We start from the raw sequence: 20,157 nt of genomic DNA, 5'->3' as shown, positions 1-20,157 counted from the left end.
CAGTTCAAAACTATCTTCGCAGATGACACAAGTCTGTTATCAGGTGGTGAAATCTTCCCAGAGATGATGTAAATCGTACAGGTCTACTCAACAAAACTAAGGACTGGTTCAATAAAAATAAACTTGTACTAAATGAATCGAAGACACATATGATTTTGTTTATAACAAACCAAGACAACATTGATTTTCCAGTTGGGGTGGACCTTCAAAACTCTTCTTGGAACTGTCCCACAACACCAAATTTTTAGGAATCCACGAGAACATGAATTGGTGTTCTCATATTGATAACCTCGCAAACAAACTAAGCGGAATATCGTATGGAATTAGAGTTACATCAAAATATCTGCACAACGAGGCTACAAAAACCATATAAACGGCTAACTTCGAATGGATTGCTCGATACGGAATTATTTTTTGAGGTAGCAATTGAAATATCGAAAAAATCTTCATAGTTCAAAAAAGAATAATGAGAGGAATCAACAACTTAAATTATAACCAAACTTGCAGTACAGTACTCAAATCCATCGATATAATGACAATCTACGCGATTTATATCTATGAATGTTTAATGTTCATTTATAAAAATGCACACATCTTCACACATATACCTGCTCATAAGTATCCCTTTCATAGACTAATAGTAACTGAAAAAAGCGCCCACTATATGTCAATCAAGCTCTTCAACCATCTTCCTAACAGAATAAAACGAACTAAGAAAATTGGAGTTTTCAAAAGAGAACTAAAAAAACTTCCCATAGAGTTAGAGCCCTATAATTTGAACACATATCTCACTGGAACATTCATTTGAAAATATTTATAACAAAAAAATCTGAACTTCTTCGTTTGACGCCATTTCATTCTATGTTACCGACCGTTTGCAATAAAATTTTGTAATCTACTCTGAAATAAAGCTGTTTATTATTATTGAAAATAGGGAGAACTACCGGAAAAATGATTCAGACAAAGTTTGTAGATCATAAGATTCTCTACAAAAATGGTTTAGTAATTTCGTGAAATTCACAAAAAACAATAAAAGAGTTCAGTTATCTTGTCTTCCTTCAGCATCTACCTTATCAACACTTGCTTCAATTGCAAGTGTGGCTGGGTAATAAGCTGAATCCTGAAGACTGGGGCTAGAAATTGATATATTATAGTTTGGTGCTAATCCAGACTTTACTTTCATCTGCTCCAGAGAAAATGTTGAATACAATTTTTTGTAATTACAAGAAAGGCTGCCCGAATATAGGGTTGATTTGTTCATCAGTATGTACCACCAGCATCCATTGTTAAGGTCACTTAACACCCATTGTTAAGGTCACTAGGCCAGCCGGCTCATCGAAAAAACACATGACCCCACAGGGAAAAAATGCAATCGCCAGTCGAGTACCATCTATAATATTCTAGAAAAGATCTTTACCGATATAAGCCCGTCTTCCCAACCCAAGAGGGCAGTTCAGAAAGTGAATCGAGCGGCTAAACAAGTAATTCAAATAGTGGCAATAAATTAAGCATTAGTTGTTAAGTGTTGTAATGAATGAATTAGTTTGCCACACAACAGATGAAAATTCCTGCGAAACAGATGAATATGTAACTGACTTATATCTTTCCTCGGAAAAATTCACAGAAATTGAGTAAGAGGAAGAAGAGAGCTACGAGAAAAATAGCAAAGACGAAAAAAAAAGAATAATGAATAATTTTCCACATTTTTCCACAATTTTCATTATATTAACAAATAATGTTCTATTAAATTTCCTTGATCATATATTTCTATGAGGAAAACCATGTCAAAAATAGGGCCAAGCAAACTATTTCAGAGGTAGTGTGGAAATGTGTGCAAATAATTTGTCCAGTAGCTCTCACCACTCAAGAGATATACATAAAAAACAGAAATTTGTGTCCTTTGGCTTCGAATAAAAAATAACGCACATATGGGATCGATGGAACTTTTGACAAATTATTTATAATGACGTATTTAAGGTCTGTACAATATTAAGCTTGTTGGGAATTTTTGCAAACTTCGCTAGAGACTAAGTGATGAATCTATAATAATATTCTTAGAGAGATGTCAGCATACATTTTTGAAAAACTGTGATGTCAGCTAAGATTCAATAAAGAAGAGAACAAACTATATTTGACAAACACTGAACATGAATACTTCATCTCACAGAAGAATTGAAACAGATCTTATATTCGTGCATGAAAATTTCAGAGTCAAGCTCTCTAATCTTTCTGTTTCAGTTCGGGAAACATCAGAAATAGGGAGATTTTCAAAACTTCTTTTTACGGAACCATTTACTGTCAAATTGGTAGAATTTTAAAATTAGCAAATCAATACCTTCATAGCCTGCGATTATTTTAGTCATCATTATAATCTTTCGAAGAATATTTTGAAAATTTAAGATGTATTAATGAATTATGTGAGCATATATAAATTTGTAAAATTGAACTTGCTGGTCGATTGATTTACACTGTGAGACATCACTCATGCTCATGAACATGAGCTTGATGTCCGTAAATCAGATCCAGCATCATCCCTCTTCAATGTTGTAACTACACATTAAGCTTTGAAAAAATCGAAGTCATTGCCGCCGACAAACCCCTCCAGGCTAGAATAGTTATCGTTAACAGTGACAAGACCTGCCGAGTAGGCAGATTGAAACCTCAGTGAAGCCATACTTTCTTGAAAGCCGAAACTGAAGCATCGAAAAACTAGAAACTTTAGATGCGGTTCAAGCCGTTTTTCAGATTCAGATTCTAATATTTACATACAGTTTGTCAAGAATAGGAAAAAGTTTCAAAATCTTAATTTGAGAGCGCCTTAGCTGTGCGCAGAAGACAGGAGTGGAAACGCCCACAGCCCAGACAGTCGAATTTGTCTGTTGTGACGCGAGCATCGCGGGTTAACCAAGTGTACAGTCCGGGCAGAAATAAAGCGTAAAGGGTACAATTTGAGTATTGTAACTCAACCAGGATGGAGTTTAAATCACACCTAAATCATAAAGTGCTAACAAGTCAAACGAGGGAAGTTATAGATAATGTAATTTTTTTATGCAACGAGAAGCGGCAGAAAGTAAACCTATAAAGGACTTTAAAAAAGTTCAAGAGAGAACTGCTATGGCAATTGGCGTAAGTTTAAGCAGTATACAAAAAATTTCAGAGGAAATGAAATCAATTGAGAATGGAGCAGCCGCTGCTTTTTTGACATCAAATATAAAAAGAAAGAAAGCCGCAGCTAAAACTAACTTAGAGAGTTTTGATAAAGGATTGCTTCGAAGATTTATTATTAATTATTATACTGTCGATAAAAAGATTCCAACTCTTCGGCGCATACATCATAAATTTAACTCTGAAAATAACTATGTTGGTTCCTACGAAAGCTTGAGAAAAGTTATGCATGACATGGGATTTCGTTGGAGGAAAACGAAAAATAAGCGGAAATTATTAATGGAAAAGCCAGACATCGTTCAGTTAAGAACAAATTTTTTGCAAAGTATGAAAAAATTTCTAGAAGAGAAGCGATCCATAATTTTCATGGACGAAACCTATATTCATTCCTCGCATACCCACATAAAAACCTGGAATGGCAACACTAGTGAAGGTTTATATAAACCAGTATCAAAAGGGCAAAGTCTAGAAATAGTGATCAAAAACGACGTCAGGTTATTTTCATAACGAGATGAACTTCGGGAATGAAATAAAATGGCTACAGGAGATGCTTATTCCTAATTTACCACCAACGAGTGTCTTAGACAATTCTCCCTATTACAATGTGCAGGTAAATAAGTCTCCTACTTTATGTAATAGAATGATCGAAATGATGGAATGGCTAAAGCAACGAAATATACCTTTTACAGAAGATATGTTGAAAATTGATTTGTATAGTCAAATTGAAATTCATACACCGCGATATAAAGTGTATAAAATTGATGAAATTACGAGCGCCTACGGGCATACAGTTCTAAGGCTTCCTCCATACCACCCTGACTTAAATCCTATAGAATGGGCGACTTTAGAGCAATATGTTGCACAAAAAAATGTAGATTTTTAGCTGTAAGACCGTAGAAATATTATGCCATGAATTTTTTAGTACGTTTTCTGAAACTGAGTGGAAAAAACGATGTGAGCATGCTTAAAGTTTTGAACAGTTTCTCATGGAAAACCAACCAACATTAGATTTCATGGTAGACGACATGATAATCAACTTGCAAGAAGATAGTGACACTGAACAAGATTAGATCAGTTCAGACTTTAGCGAAGATTCATCCTCGGAAGATAAGATAAAATATTTTTTCATTTAAATTTTTGTGTTTTTTGCCTTTTATAATCTTTTGCTTTCTATTGTTTTAGTTGTAACTGTTACGTTGTTAAAAATGTTTCGCCGTATTTTGCGTTTAAGTATGAAAAATGTACATATTTAAAAATAAAATAAAAGCAACCTTCTAATACAAAGCAAATTTCATCTATTTATTCCAAACATTTCTCTGATTACTGGCATAACCATTATTCATAATTTTCTAACTCAAAAGAATACTAATCCCATAATTAAACAACTTATCTTTGTAGCCCTCATTTCCTGTCTTGACCAAAATCATTTTAAACTCAATAATTACATGGACTTAGGGTTCCCACCTCTCCAGGAATTCCGGGAGTCTCCCGGATTCACGCTCTGAAAATTAAAATCTCCCGGCTCCCGGAAGGAATTTAAAATGTACAAAATTCTCCCGGAATAACAAGTTGTGCAAAAGTAACGACACGCGGTATCGAAATGGCTAAGAGCGGCGTGAATCACGACCGCGGCATACTCGCCAGTAGGTGGCAGTAGAGTAGCTAGCAGCGAAATTCCTATAACGTGATTCGCGGGCGTGTAGGTGCTTTGTTTTACTTATCTCTTTCTCACCCATGTCAAGCCGCGTCGTCTTTGTCTCACTCATTTTCATTTCTCATTCGTTTTAATTTCCATTTCTTCGCTCATTAGTCTGTATTAAACAGTGATCCATGCACTCGTGTTTTGCGTATTTTGATCAAATTATTTCTATGTTGTTATGTTATGGATTTGAGGTGGGCAAAATTTTATCGAAAATGGAGTTGGTGTTATGTTAAAAAAATTGTTTCATTCGTTTTATCTGTACGTTTTTCAATTCTAAAATGGACTACAAGGAGTCTTTCAAATTTGTCTATTCTAGACCAGATATTTTAAAATCTGTTCGTTCAAATGTAAAATATAAGTTCAAAATAAAATTTTCTCCCGGATTTAGACAGCTAAGAGGTGGTAACCCTACATGGATTAATAGTGGGGACTTTTGTAGGTTGGTTTCACAGTGTATTCACTAGACTGTACATCTACACTAAGCAGAGACAACTTTAATCGCAAATATGTGCCTCTTCGTTCCTCCAAATGCTTTCTAGCTCTCCATTACCCGCAGGCCGCAAAAATTTCACCCTTTTTCCTATTCTTGACAAACTGTATACGCTGAAGGCCAAGCGAAAAAACACTCCATGGTGATATCATCCAGATTTAATGACTCTTTGGATGAGTAATGAATTACAAACATCGAGTTTACAGCCATCAAATAGGAGAGCCATCGACAAAATGGTTTAGACTTTCACGGCTGAGGTTTTCAGTGTCATTGTTTTTCGAGTTTGGAAGCCGTGGATTTTTGGAATTTCTTCCTGACGTTTCGCTGTCGCGAGTGACTAGCTTCTTCAGATGCCAGCAAGCCACGATGGTTAAACCTCCACTCGCGACAGCGAAACGTCAGGAAGAAAGTCCAAAAATCCACGGTTTTCAAACACGAAAAGCAATGACACTGAGGAGAGACATTTTCAAAAATGTTTTTTTTCTTTAGGAATATTAAAAAAAATATATGGTTTTTGGAAATTACGAGACATAAACTTGAAATGAAAATCCATTTCCATATGATATCTGTTCTTATAATCCAATTTTTTTTTTTGTTTCTGGTAGTCATACCATGGTTTTATGTAGAGAAGGTTGTGCAAATTCTAGATATAGGAACTGCCTTACACAGTTTTGTGTACAATTATAAAAATCGTCTAGTTATCAAGATTTTTCAAATCAAAAGAATTGCTCTAGTCATGAAATACATCTTGTTGCTTGAATATAAAAGGTTCGATGATCACTAAAATTTTGGTAACATTTCATTTACTCACGACAATAATGCTCAAGACAGAAAATGCAACAGTTGTTATATATATATATATATATATATATATATATATATATATATATATATATATATATATAGAAAGAAGATAGTCTTTGCTGACCAGTTAGGAATTAAACGGGTAAATATTTGGGTAAGCAGCAATTGAGAAAGTGTACTCTTTTAACAATATATTCCAATCGTTTCGACAATGTATACTGTCATCCTCAGGGAAAACTACAATAATAGAACATACGACTAATTGATATTGTACAGTTGAAAATTATGTACTTACATTGTCATTGAAACTTCTGACATAGTTCCTGTTTCCCCACGTTTTGTTTCACTTCCATATATAAAAGAGGTAACACCTAAACTTGTAAGAATTTTTAACAAATTTAATAATAATAATAACTTCAAAATTGCCTATAAAACCGCTCTATCCATTAATTCTATCTTTACCAAAATAAAAGACAAAACACCTCTTACTCATCAATCAAATGTTTTATATTCTATCCCTTGTCAAAATTGTGACAGCATATACATTGGTCAAACTTCCAGAAATTTGAAAGACCGTATTACCTCGCATAAAAGCGATAGCAGATTAGCCCCACATAGATGTGCCTTAGGCGAACATGTTAATCAAACAGGGCATAATATGAACTATAATAATGTAAAAATTTTATCAAAAGAATCTAACCTTACAAAGAGACTTCTTGAAATGTCTTTCATATCACAATCCAGTCACTGCTTAAATAAAAAAACTGATCTGAATCACCTAAGTGAAATTTACTCTTTTTTACTACAAATTGAAAAAAAAATTCATAATTTCAAAAATTCATCTTTATTAGAATATAGTACATAAAATAACAAATCAAATTGGCATTCCTGTATAGGATGAAAGTTTGGCAATACTGAATCCAACAATGTAATTGTTTTCTGAACTGTCATGTCATTTATTTCTTCTTCTCCATTTTCATTCAAAATTAATATTATAACCTATTTTGTGATCACATGTACCGGCCTGGTACAAAATCAGAATTTTAGAATTGAAAAAAAAGAATTTATTCATTAGATTCACAATAATTTTACCAAAATTGACGTTTATATGTTCAAGTGTTTGATTTGTAACTATAATCATCTTGAATCACTATCCAAACTAATTTCAATGTTTTCCCATTTCTCAAATCTAAGTTCAATATTAAAATCAAATAATAACAAAAGTTATTTTAAATATCACTGACTCCAACCTCAATGACAATGTAAGTACATAATTTTCAACTGTACAATATCAATTAGTCTTATGTTCTATTATTGTAGTTTTCCCTGAGGATGACAGTATACTTTGTCGAAACGATTGGAATATATTGTTAAAAGAGTACACTTTCTCAATTGCTGCCTACCCAAATATTTACCCGTTTAATTCCTAACTGATCAGCAAAGACTGTCTTCTTTCTATATATATATATATATATATATATATATATATATATATATATATATATATATATATATATTTAATGATGCAACTAATTTTCCTTTATTTTCGGTATTTTAATATCAAATTTCACAAAAAGGATTTGAAGCTTTATATCTTCTATTAATTATCTGCGAGCGCTTTCGACAGCTGGTCGTACTGTCATCTAGGTACTCCTAGAGTGCCTACAAAATGACACTCCTAGGAGTGCCTAGAAGATGACAGTACCTACAGCTGCCGAAAGCGCTCGCAGATAATTAATAGAAGATATAAAGCTTAAATCCTTTTTGTGAAATTTAATATTAAAATACCGAAAATAAAGGAAAATTAGTTGCATCATTAAATATATATATATATATATATATATATATATATATATATATATATATATATATATATATATATATATATATATATATATATATATATTTATATATATATTTATAAATATATATATAAATATATATATATATATATATTTATAAAGCGATGGGTAGTCTTGACTGACTAGTTAAGGAGAAATACGGAATAATGTTGGGGATGCAGTCAAAATTGCTGGGTTCTAGTTGCTACCACGCCACTAGTAAGTGCCATGCATGGCCGTTAAAATAAAATTTAAAATTTCAAATCCTCTAAATGTTATTTCTGAATAAATTTTATATATATATTTTCTTTAAACCATAAACATTTTAATGTGTGACACTTTTCTACATAATGAAAAGGACTTTTTTGTGTTTCTCAGTGAAATTTTCGACTTTTTAATATAACCTCAAGTTAATGTCTTGATAAAGGGAATAAACATTCTCGAAAGCTCGACCATATAACAAAGAGTATTCTTTAAACAACAGCCCAGCAATTTTGACTGCATCCCCAACATTATTCCGTATTTCTATATATATCTATATATCTATATATCTATATATATATATATATATATATATATATATATATATATATATATATATATATATATATATATATATATATATATATATATATATATATATATATATATATATATATATATACAGTGTCACACATAAAGTCAGCATCAAATGGGATTTTTTTTTTCATCTCTTCAAGCAACTTTTGATATATCTCCATTAGGTTGTGCTTTAAAAATGATGCCAAATGACATGCATATGACCGATCAAGTGATTTTTCTTCCCTATCCAATTTGACATTTTTTCCAAAAAATATTCAGAAAAGCAGTTATTGCTCGAAATTTCGAAAATCGGTAAAGAGAAAAGATGATTGTTTTTTCATTTTTTACCCATTGACGAATTTTTAACTCTCTAGTACAAATTTAGTTTTTTTTACAGTTTTTTCGAAAATTTGACATCTGCCGATTTCTCAAACTTAGCCAAACCTCAACAAAGTTAGTGCTTTATGCCTAACTTATCTTTCCAACGCATTTTTATTACCAATTGCAATTCTAAATACAACTTATTTCGCAAAAATTTAAAACACCAGAAAAAATTATGCCAAAAATGATGCAAAGTTGATACAGTTTTTAAAAACAGATAAATATTCCACTTTATTTCTACTTTTTGCGAAACAGCTTGATACATAAGCATAATTAAAAAACAATATCAATGAAAAGTCAATAATTTATTCTTTACTGCACTTTTCAAACAGTTAAACTTTGATTTACTAATTACGAAAAATTACAACGAAATTAAACTAAGGGTACTGTGGAAACAATTGAACTGAACTGAATAAGCAAAATATTTTATTGTCATATGACATTTGTTGAATAACTCAAAATAGTGTTTATCAGTTTTAAATTCAAAATAGTTTATTCGTTGTCTAGTGTGTTGTTTAAAAATGCTGAATCTTCAAAAGAAAATTGAAATCGTTTTAATATGCGGCGAGAATACCGGTCACCGACAAGTAGCTGATATTTTCAATGCCAGACATCCTGAAAGAAATATTCATCAGTCAACAGTTAGTAGGATAATAGCTAATTTTAAATCTACTGGCTCGGTTGAGAGTAATTTTAGAAAAGCACATCAGCCTTCTAGACATACTGAAGAAGTGGAATTTGAAATATGTTTGAATATCGTAGAACAAAAAAAACAAGTATTCAAGATATTGCAGATAGAACAGATGTTAACCGAGAGGGTGTACGACGTATTTTACAAAAAAATAAATATACGCCTTCTAAACCGAAATTTATCAATACATTAATATTCGTTTGAGACGAATGTATGGTGTGGCATATTAAACGATCAAATTATAGAACCATACTTTTTTAGACATAATTTAAATTCTGCGGACTACCTACACTTTGTGAATACCGAACTATCTGAAGTTTTGGATAATATGCCCCTTCAAGTAAGAAATGTTGTGTGGTATCAGTGTGATGGTGCACCTATTCATACTACAAGGGTGGTTAAAGAGCGTCTTTTGAAAATATTTAGGGGTAAAGTAATCAATCGCAATATGGAACACTTTTGGCCGCCTAAATCTCCTGATATAACCCCACTAAATTTCTTCTTGTGGGGTTACTTAAAACAAAAGGTGTATAAGCAAAGACCTTTTCGAGATATAAACCATTTAGAGGCAGTTATTCGAGAATGTGTTGTAAGCACGAAACCCCGTAGTATAAAGAATGCAGTTAAAGATGTTTTAAAAAGGACAATTGATTGCATTGAACGTGGTGGAAGGCACACCGAAATGTGACTTTTTTTGTATTTCTATTGATATTTACATGGTTTAGGCATATGTTTCGATTTGATTTAGTGTTCTTAATTTGAATTATAACTTTATTTTAACAGATGTTTGTTAGAATTTTTTACGGTTTAGTTTTCTAGGCAACAAAATCTAAATTGATTTCTGAAGTAATTTTGTTCATTCATACCTCATAAAAGATATTTAGTAAATGTGAAATTACTTTCGTATAATTCCTTGCCTCAGTTTAATTGCGTTGTAATTTTTCGTAATTAGTAAATCAAAGTTTAACTGTTTGAAAAGTGCAGTGAAGAATAAATTATTGACTTTTCATTGATATTGTTTTTTAATTATGCTTATGTATCAAGCTATTTCGCAAAAAGTAGAAATAAAGTGAAATATTTATCTGTTTTTGAAAACTGTATCAACTTTGCATCATTTTTGGCATAATTTTTTCTGGTGTTTTAAATTTTTGCGAAATAAGTTGTATTTAGAATTGCAATTGGTAATAAAAATGCGTTGGAAAGATAAGTTAGGCATAAAGCACTAACTTTGTTGAGGTTTGGCTAAATTTGAGAAATCGGCAAATGTCAAATTTTCGAAAAACTGTAAAAAAACTAAATTTGTACTAGAGAGCTAAAAATTGGTATATGGGTAAAAAATGAAAAAACAATCATCTTTTCTCTTTACCGATTTTCGAAATTTCGAGCAATCACTGCTTTTCTGAACATTTTTTGGAAAAAATGTCAAATTGGACAGGGAAGAAAAATCACTTGATCGGTCATATGCATGTCATTTGGCATCATTTTTAAAGCACAACCTAATGGAGATATCAAAAGTTGCTTGAAGAGATGAACAAAAAAAATCCCATTTGATGCGGACTTTATGTGTTACACTGTATATATATATATATATATATATATATATATATATATATATATATATATATATATATATATATATATATATATATCTTTCTAATTATACAAAAATTGAAATATATAAAAATGTAGGTATTTCTTTAATCAACTCATGTCTTGGCATATTAATCATTCAACTTATATAAAAAGATAATTATTTATCTTGTAATTTTCATAATCATCTTCAACTCATGCATATCATTCGATTGATATTTTGAATGACAAAAACTATACTGTGAAAACAAACTTTAGTGTGTTTAATCCAGTTGAATTATTTCATACACTTCTGAAATTTTGGAATTATTTTTCAAAGACTCTTCAGAAGTTATTAGGAAGTATTAGAATTTTTAATTTAATCAACGTAAAAAACAGCAGTTTTATCTTTGCTGTCAGCAGAATTATCAGCGGGATTGTCTCGTGGACCAAACTTCGTGTGGTTACAACAGTCTGCTTCAACCTCTCCTATCATTCAGACTCTGATATATTAATTACTGATGAGGAATTCAAACAACAAACTGCATTCATCTGAAATATCATTCAAATATGTAAACCTCTTTGAAATTGGTTCGATAATAAGTTTTTCTTAAGATCACAGTTTATCAACTCACATTTATGATCCACACACTGTTTTATAACTAAATCTACCCAGAGTTTCTCAATCACTTCTTCGTATATATTATATCATTTCCTCAATAAATAAAAATTTCAAAGTTTAAAGTATTCTTGTGTATCAGTCGCTTCAAATGATATCGATGGGATTGGTGCCATGTACCATTATTGGGTTGACTCTCTATAGTACGAATTCACACCTTTGATTGGAAGCGGGTGTGCTTCTGTGTTGAAGACCCATTCATCCAAGGAGATGAGGCTGTCGTCTGAGTAAAGAAGGTACAGGTACTGAAACAAAATGGAAAATTATTCCAGTGGAAAACAAATATAAACAATAATTAACTGATCCATATCTCACCAATGAATTTTTGGAATGAACAAATTATTTTCATCGTTATTCCCAAGAAACAATAGTCTAGTTCACATGTATTTTTTTTTGTAACATTTTTCAGCCCTGTCCAAAAATTACAACCAAGGTGTCATTCGATTCGTATTTTTGCCTAGAAAGTTTAAGGAAAGGTCCGAAAACGCGCCGATTAAAATTACAAAAGTTATAAACAATTAAATGAAAAGAATGGGGCTTTAGTTTTTTCTGAAGATCTCGGAAAATTTTCAAAATTTTGGAAATTTGAAAAAAGATTTGAAAAGATCGATGAATTTGCGTAGAAAAAGTCCCGACTCCCGAAACTGTATCTCGATTATTTATAATTTTTACAGAGCCCTGAAAATAGAGCCAAAAGCGGGTAGTCTGGCTTCCGCGCGCCTTTCGTCACTCTGACATAAAAACAAAAAAAATTATTTAAACATATTAAATGTAAATATTAAGGAATGAAAAAATTCATGTAATGTTGGGATACATCATAACAATAATCCGCAGCCAAAAAATGTTTACCCCAATTTTAACGTTAATTATAAATTTGTTAATCAATAACTTTTTCTGAATTGGAAGTTAATATAAAAATCCCTATAATTATTAAACTAAACCCTGAATTTCACTAGTTCGGACTTCCATTGTCTACTATATAAAATGATTTGAAATCCCTGAAACACGTAAAAAAGAATAATTAAAAAGAATAGTTGAAAATAACAATTATATTAAGCAACAATAAACCTGAAATGAAATGATAGTGAAATAACCTACAAGTAAAAAAATATAATGATTGAATAAATAAAAATTAAAGGAAAAAAATAATAAAAAAAATAAAAAAGTGTAGAGATTCCAAGTCACGTTAGTTCACGACGTTTCAATTGTTGGTATCTACAATCGTCTTCGGGTGATGACTGGACTGATTCCTCCGAGAGATGACTATTTTATAGGCCGTTGAAATACTTTCACTTTCTCTACTTTCCATTTTCCGCTTCACTGATTCCGTGAGAGATGACCGTTTTGGCGGGAGTTGGTCATTTTTTCGTTTGATGATGGGTTTCCATATGTTTCGTATATCTACGCTGGCCTGGCTGAATACGTTGTTGGACAACATGTATGCGGCTTCCTTAAATTTTCTCCTGAACCAATGTTCCTCTCTGTGCAAGATCTCAGCTTGGGACCACTCGATGTTGTGTTGATGGGTCCAAACATGGTCTGCTATTCCTGATTTGCTGGTTTCTCCTCGCTGTGTATGCTTCTTGTGTTCGGCAATGCGAACATTCAATGGCCTCTTAGTTTCACCAATATAGGATTTTCCGCACTCACAGGGTATCCGGTAAATGCAATTCTTGGAATCGCAGTCTGCGTTTGGGGGCCTGGTTTTCGTGAGGCTGCTACGGATAGTGTTACCGGATCTGAAACAAGTTCTAATGTACTTGGAACCAATTCTTCTTATCCTCTCCGATAATCCTCTGATGTAGGGAAGTGCAAGCACTGGTTGTGGCGGCTTCTCTTCCTTGCGAGGCTCCTGTTGTCTTTTAGCCAAAGTCTTTTCTACCATCGCTTTGGAGTATCCATTCCGCTGAAGATCATTTTTGATGATGTCTAGTTCCTTCTCGAGACCTTCCTTTGTATTACAGAGCCCAAAAGCACGGTCTAATAGAGTCTTGATGATTCCTCTTTTTGTCGATTGATGGTGGTTGGATTCGTGGTTCAGATACTGTCCCGTATGAGTGGGTTTTCGGTATACAGATGTTTCCCACTTAGTTTCGGTCCTCTTCACCAAAACGTCTAAGAATGGCAATTCATTGTGGATTTCCTTCTCCATTGTGAAAGTGATGGAAGGTCTCACGCTGTTGATGTGTTTCAGAAAGGCGTCTAGTTCAGTATTCCCATAGTTCCATATTATGAAGGTGTCGTCAACATATCTCAACCAGACTCGAGACCACGAATCCAACCACCATCAATCGACAAAAAGAGGAATCATCAAGACTCTATTAGACCGTGCTTTTGGGCTCTGTAATACAAAGGAAGGTCTCGAGAAGGAACTAGACATCATCAAAAATGATCTTCAGCGGAATGGATACTCCAAAGCGATGGTAGAAAAGACTTTGGCTAAAAGACAACAGGAGCCTCGCAAGGAAGAGAAGCCGTCACAACCAGTGCTTGCACTTCCCTACATCAGAGGATTATCGGAGAGGATAAGAAGAATTGGTTCCAAGTACATTAGAACTTGTTTCAGATCCGGTAACACTATCCGTAGCAGCCTCACGAAAACCAGGCCCCCAAACGCAGACTGCGATTCCAAGAATTGCATTTACCGGATACCCTGTGAGTGCGGAAAATCCTATATTGGTGAAACTAAGAGGCCATTGAATGTTCGCATTGCCGAACACAAGAAGCATACACAGCGAGGAGAAACCAGCAAATCAGGAATAGCAGACCATGTTTGGACCCATCAACACAACATCGAGTGGTCCCAAGCTGAGATCTTGCACAGAGAGGAACATTGGTTCAGGAGAAAATTTAAGGAAGCCGCATACATGTTGTCCAACAACGTATTCAGCCAGGCCAGCGTAGATATACGAAACATATGGAAACCCATCATCAAACGAAAAAATGACCAACTCCCGCCAAAACGGTCATCTCTCACGGAATCAGTGAAGCGGAAAATGGAAAGTAGAGAAAGTGAAAGTATTTCAACGGCCTATAAAATAGTCATCTCTCGGAGGAATCAGTCCAGTCATCACCCGAAGACGATTGTAGATACCAACAATCGAAACGTCGTGAACTAACGTGACTTGGAATCTCTACACTTTTTTATTTTTTTTATTATTTTTTTCCTTTAATTTTTATTTATTCAATCATTATATTTTTTCTACTTGTAGGTTATTTCACTATCATTTCATTTCAGGTTTATTGTTGCTTAATATAATTGTTATTTTCAACTATTCTTTTTCAATTATTCTTTTTTACTTGTTTCAGGGATTTCAAATCATTTTATATAGTAGACAATGGAAGTCCGAACTAGTGAAATTCATCACGAAACATTGTCAATCACCTTCAAACAAAACTAAACCCTGGTATTTTTTCCTTTGGTGAAGTTATCCTTAATAGGCAAAAAAATATATTACCGTTGCCAAAATAAAAAAAAATTGTTATTTTTTGTTTTTTTATTGACAATTGAAAACTATAATTTTATAAAAAATACATTACAATTTTTTTATTTTTTTATTGTTTCAATGTCTCATGGCTAAAAACTAAATAATAATATTTTTTTAAATTTTTTTACAGCTATTGTTAATATATTTATTATAAACAAATACATTGTTTATAAGCAATTCGAATTTTTTTTGCATTATGTTAATTGAAAAAATCATGATTTTTAGAAAAAAAATGATTTCTTAAAATAATTTCTTTGTTGTTAAAAAATGCGTTTGTTAATTAACAATCGTTTTTTGCAACTAAATATTAAAATTAAGGAACCGTTTTTTTTTAATCATAAATTCTATTGTTCTTTAAGGTTTTGAAAAAACTAATCTTTTATTCTTTTTTAAATTGTTTATTTAAAAAAATTGTTATAAACAAATGATTTTTTTTATTTTTATTTTCAATACTTTGTTCTATAATAAAAGTAACTATGTGTTTTTTTTTATTTATTCTATTTTTTATAAAACTTTTTATATTGTGATACCTTGATACTTGTCTTTTTCATTCGCTCCTCCGCTTTTATAATTATAATAACTTTCAAACTATTGCAGTTATGATAAATATGCTTCAAGTCTTTTTTGTTCATTATGAATTTATTAACAATTCAAGCCTTTCACTTAAGTTGTAGTCCTATTATTTATTTAATTATTGAATGTTATTTATTAAAAAAAGAAAAAATTTCTGGGCGCAACGGAAAATGGCAATAGTGAGATGCAGAAAACGGGGGGACTGAGGGAATCACCATGAAATACACCTCGTCTGAAAGTGACCCACCCTGTTTGGACTTTTGTTTGACCAGATGTTATGGTGAAGCGGGTTCGCCAGAGTGGTATCAGTTGTTCAGTGCATCTCACTATTTTGTCGGGTATCGCAAGGCATCTGAGGAAATGCAAGATGAGCTCATGCGAAATTGTATCAAATGCCTTACGGTAATCGATCCACGCCATAGAGAGGTTACGCTTATATTGTATCGAGTCCTGCGTTAAACATCTATCGATGAGCAGGTTCTCTTTACATCCAGCGACTCTCTCTCTCTCTCTCTCTCTCTCTCTCTTCGACCCTCTCTGCTCATATATCCGTTCGAACTGCGTTCAACTGCGGTGAGCATTCGTGTGTATAAGATGCTTGTAAACAACTTATAACACGAATTCAAGCATGTTATCGGTCTGTAATTCTCAGGAATCGACAAACCTCCGCTTTTGGGGATGAGAACGGTCCGCCCCTTAATAAACCAATCCGGAATCGGCTGCTCTCCGTCCAGCCATGAGTTGAAAACTCTGGCCATATAGCGGTGGGTGCTTGGTAGTTTTTTCCACCAATAAGTGTTCAGCCCATCTGGGCCTGGAGCAGCAAAGTTCTTGGAACCCACAAGGGCTCTTAGAACGTCATCCGGGGTTATCGGGTTACGCAGTTTTTGAGCTCAGGCTGTCGAAGCTCTCTGTTGAAAGCTTCGAACTGCGCTAGGGCTGGAGTGTCTAAGAGGAAGATTAAAACTGTTTTAATCTTCCTGTTTGAAGATGACCACTTGGTGATCGAAACACGTGTCGAGGTGTTAAAAATAACGATTTGGTGTTGGGAAAAAACTCCAGTAATATTCATTACTACACCAAAGGTTCCACACAGTGCATCATGAGTATACAGATTTCTGAAACTATTATAATTTTTTGAGAATTCATCTACTATTTACCCTAGAAAATTTAAACAGTATCGAAGTTTCAAAGTTGAAAGTGTCATTCACACAAATATGTTTCATTCACAAAATCTGACTGTGGTGAATATTATATTGCTTATAATATCGGGTAAATTTTAGTTATGTGGACACCCGGCGATTTTGAAAAATTTTTTGACTCTACTTACGTATTTTGATACGTAGATTACGAATCCGAAAGAAAAAAGCGGCGCTCTCCCTTATTCAAAAATTTACGGCCCTTCAAAGTTCAGAAAAGGACAACTTTTCAGCCGTCTTTTCCACTAAATAAACTATTTAAAAACACAAGCATTTATTCACTAGGTCACCTTTACACCTTATTTCTCCTTCTTTAACACTTTTCACTTCAATAATCAACATTTTTCTTATAAAAATGTTAAAAAATGTACGGAGTTGCTTTTTGGTTACATATCACTGTATTTTACGTTTTTAAGGTTAATGATATGGTTGGTACGACTGATGCAGTCCATATTCCTGAAGTAATTCAAATGTTTTTTACTTTCATTCTTTAGATCGTAAATTGGTTTTTGGTGGTGTAATACGAATTTGAAATAGTAGGCGACGGCAAATACCAACCGCTTTTTTCTGAAATGTCACTAGTAACTAACCTAAAAATAGAATAATGTCACCAGGAGAAGCATTCGTTTTTAAATTAAGTTTTTTATAAGAAAAATGTTGATTATTGAAGTGAAAAGTGTTAAAGAAGGAGGAATAAGGTGTAAAGGTGACCTAGTGAATAAATGCTTGTGTTTTTAAATAGTTTATTTAGTGGAAAAGACGGCTGAAAAGTTGTCCTTTTCTGAACTTTGAAGGGCCGTAAATTTTTGAATAAGGGAGAGCGCCGCTTTTTTCTTTCGTAATTTACGCATCAAAATACGTAAGTAGAGTCAAAAATTATTTCAAAATCGCCGGGTGTCCACATAACGAAAATTTACCTAATATCGAAATTTTGATATACTAATGGACTAACCTTCAATGTTTCTGCCAAGAAAAAACTCTGTTGCACGTCATCCTGCTGAGGGTCTTCGGAGTAGACATTTTTGATGCCAGTATATCCTCCAGGAACTCGACAGTACTTCTCAAGGGCTTGAACTGCTTCCCAACCCCAGTCTCTGTACTTATTATCTTTAGTCAACTTATACATGTAGTAATATGATTCTATCACTTCCGGTCTCAAAATGTAGTACTTCTCAGAACTTCTGAGAGCTCTTGCCTCAGCACCTTCTCCGAATCGGAAAGACTCAGGGCCTAGTTTCGTCTGAGATCTATCGTAGGACTCATGACATGTTCGAGTTATTTCTTTTGCCACTTCCATATATCGGTCTGACACTTCGTTTCTAAGAGTTTTCGAAGCTAAACCCAGAAGACCACCTGAAATAATAGTTATGAAAATTTTATTTCTTCAGGCGAATTACACATGTTACAACAGGGTTTACATTTAATCAAATAATATTAGTCGTAGCGTCAATAAATATCCAAAATTTGAATAGATTGCAAAAAAGTATAAACATACATAGTTATTTTTTCACTACTAACCTGAGAAATTGCTATTATTTACTCCATTCCCCTTAAGAGAATTAATATTTCTCACCCTTGGTCAATAATGATAATAAAAAAACACCTAGATACCTAAATAATGAGAACAATTCTATAATTTTAAAGATATTCACAGAAACTTTTGTTAACTCAATTATCAACTTAATTATCAACTGAATTTATTGGAGCCTCTGGAGACACCCTACATTTTGTTTTATGAGAGAGAGGACATTGTTAGATCAAGATCTTCAGATGATGTGGTGCTGCAGGTTTTTCCGGGTTTTCCTGCAGCTGAAAAAGCAAATGCGCCACTGGAATCAATGAAGTCGCCCCGACTTTATCGTTGTTTTTAACACATTGTAATAATTTTATAAATATATGGTACTAGAAGTAGCAAATTGAACATTGGAAATACCCTTGAAAATTATTTGAAATTATAATTAATTGTACAATTGTGACAAATCAGGCACACATCATTTCTAAATTATCGCCACTTGAATTTTCACCCATTTTTCAATTAATTAAATTGACGTTTTACTTATATAGGTCTTTCAACTTCTTCAAAATGACATTTAAATTTGAATTAAAACCGCATTTGACAAACTGACAGCGATAATAATCATTGTACAGTGTTTGGTTGTCATGGAAACGCCGGCAAACGTTTTCATGGCCTAAGTAGATGTTGCGCGCTTATCATCGACATCGCGTATTCAACATGAAAACTGTACATGCAACAATCTATAGCTGCCTTGGGTTATCATATAACCGAGGAAATTTTTTTCTCACTTGAATTGTTCAGAACTTAGAATTGAGAAATTCTAAGTTCTGAACATACAGAAGCGATGATAGAAGTGGAACATTGAAATATATCACAAAATGCAATGAGATATTTCCTAGATTCATATCCAAATTTGACACATGCCAAATTTTGACATAAATAAAGCTAGCCTGATTAGAAACACGCTCCACTCTACTTGATATCCCAACGCGAAGCGGAGGGAGACAAAAAACCATGAGCTAAAATCTAATATTTTTCCCGTGTATAATACACAAATTTTTCCTGTGACGGGAAAAACGACGATTCAATATCGAAAAATTAAATTTCTACCTTTACTTATGTATATATTATATATATATATATATATATATATATATATATATATATATATATATATATATATATACAGGGTGTCCCTGGACTTCCTCTTTTCCTCTCGGGAATGTATAGATGGGGTCAAAATATCACCAGTACTTCATATAACTTTTTTCCTAAAATCCTTCGTTACCAAGTAACGGGCCCTCGAAGTTACAAAATGAAAAATGTTTTTCTTTGATAACTTTTCAAGTGAATATTCAAAATCATCCAAATTTTGGTAATTGACTAAACAAATGAATTCCTTCGATGAGCTTTCATGCAGGAGTCAGTTGTTTTGCTACAAAGTCAGGAACGGACTACCCCCGATGGTCCACACCCCAAAACTTTGAAATGACAGATA

The 20,157-nt window shown here is 32.9% G+C and overlaps 1 protein-coding gene across 2 annotated transcripts in view; it reads right to left on the bottom strand.

Moving 5' to 3' along the window:
• Positions 1-11,309: 11,309 nt before the first annotated feature.
• LOC111513207 (mannosyl-oligosaccharide alpha-1,2-mannosidase IA) overlaps positions 11,310-20,157 on the bottom strand; it is a 302,260-nt gene continuing 293,412 nt past the window's right edge. For both annotated transcript variants that reach the window (XM_074179457.1, XM_074179462.1), the window contains exons 6-7: positions 18,096-18,496; positions 11,310-12,128 (exon numbers count right to left, since the gene is read on the bottom strand). In XM_074179457.1, the coding sequence (XP_074035558.1) occupies positions 12,006-12,128; positions 18,096-18,496 (524 nt within the window). In that variant the 3' untranslated portion in view covers positions 11,310-12,005. The remainder of the gene's footprint in view (positions 12,129-18,095; positions 18,497-20,157) is intronic.

The sequence above is a fragment of the Leptinotarsa decemlineata genome, unplaced genomic scaffold (assembly GCF_025532065.1).
Source record: "Leptinotarsa decemlineata unplaced genomic scaffold, Ldec_3_MD MMD2_P_RNA_scaffold_14, whole genome shotgun sequence".
Classification (NCBI taxonomy): Eukaryota; Metazoa; Arthropoda; class Insecta; order Coleoptera; family Chrysomelidae; genus Leptinotarsa; species Leptinotarsa decemlineata.
This window is presented reverse-complemented; position numbering and strand designations above follow the sequence as displayed.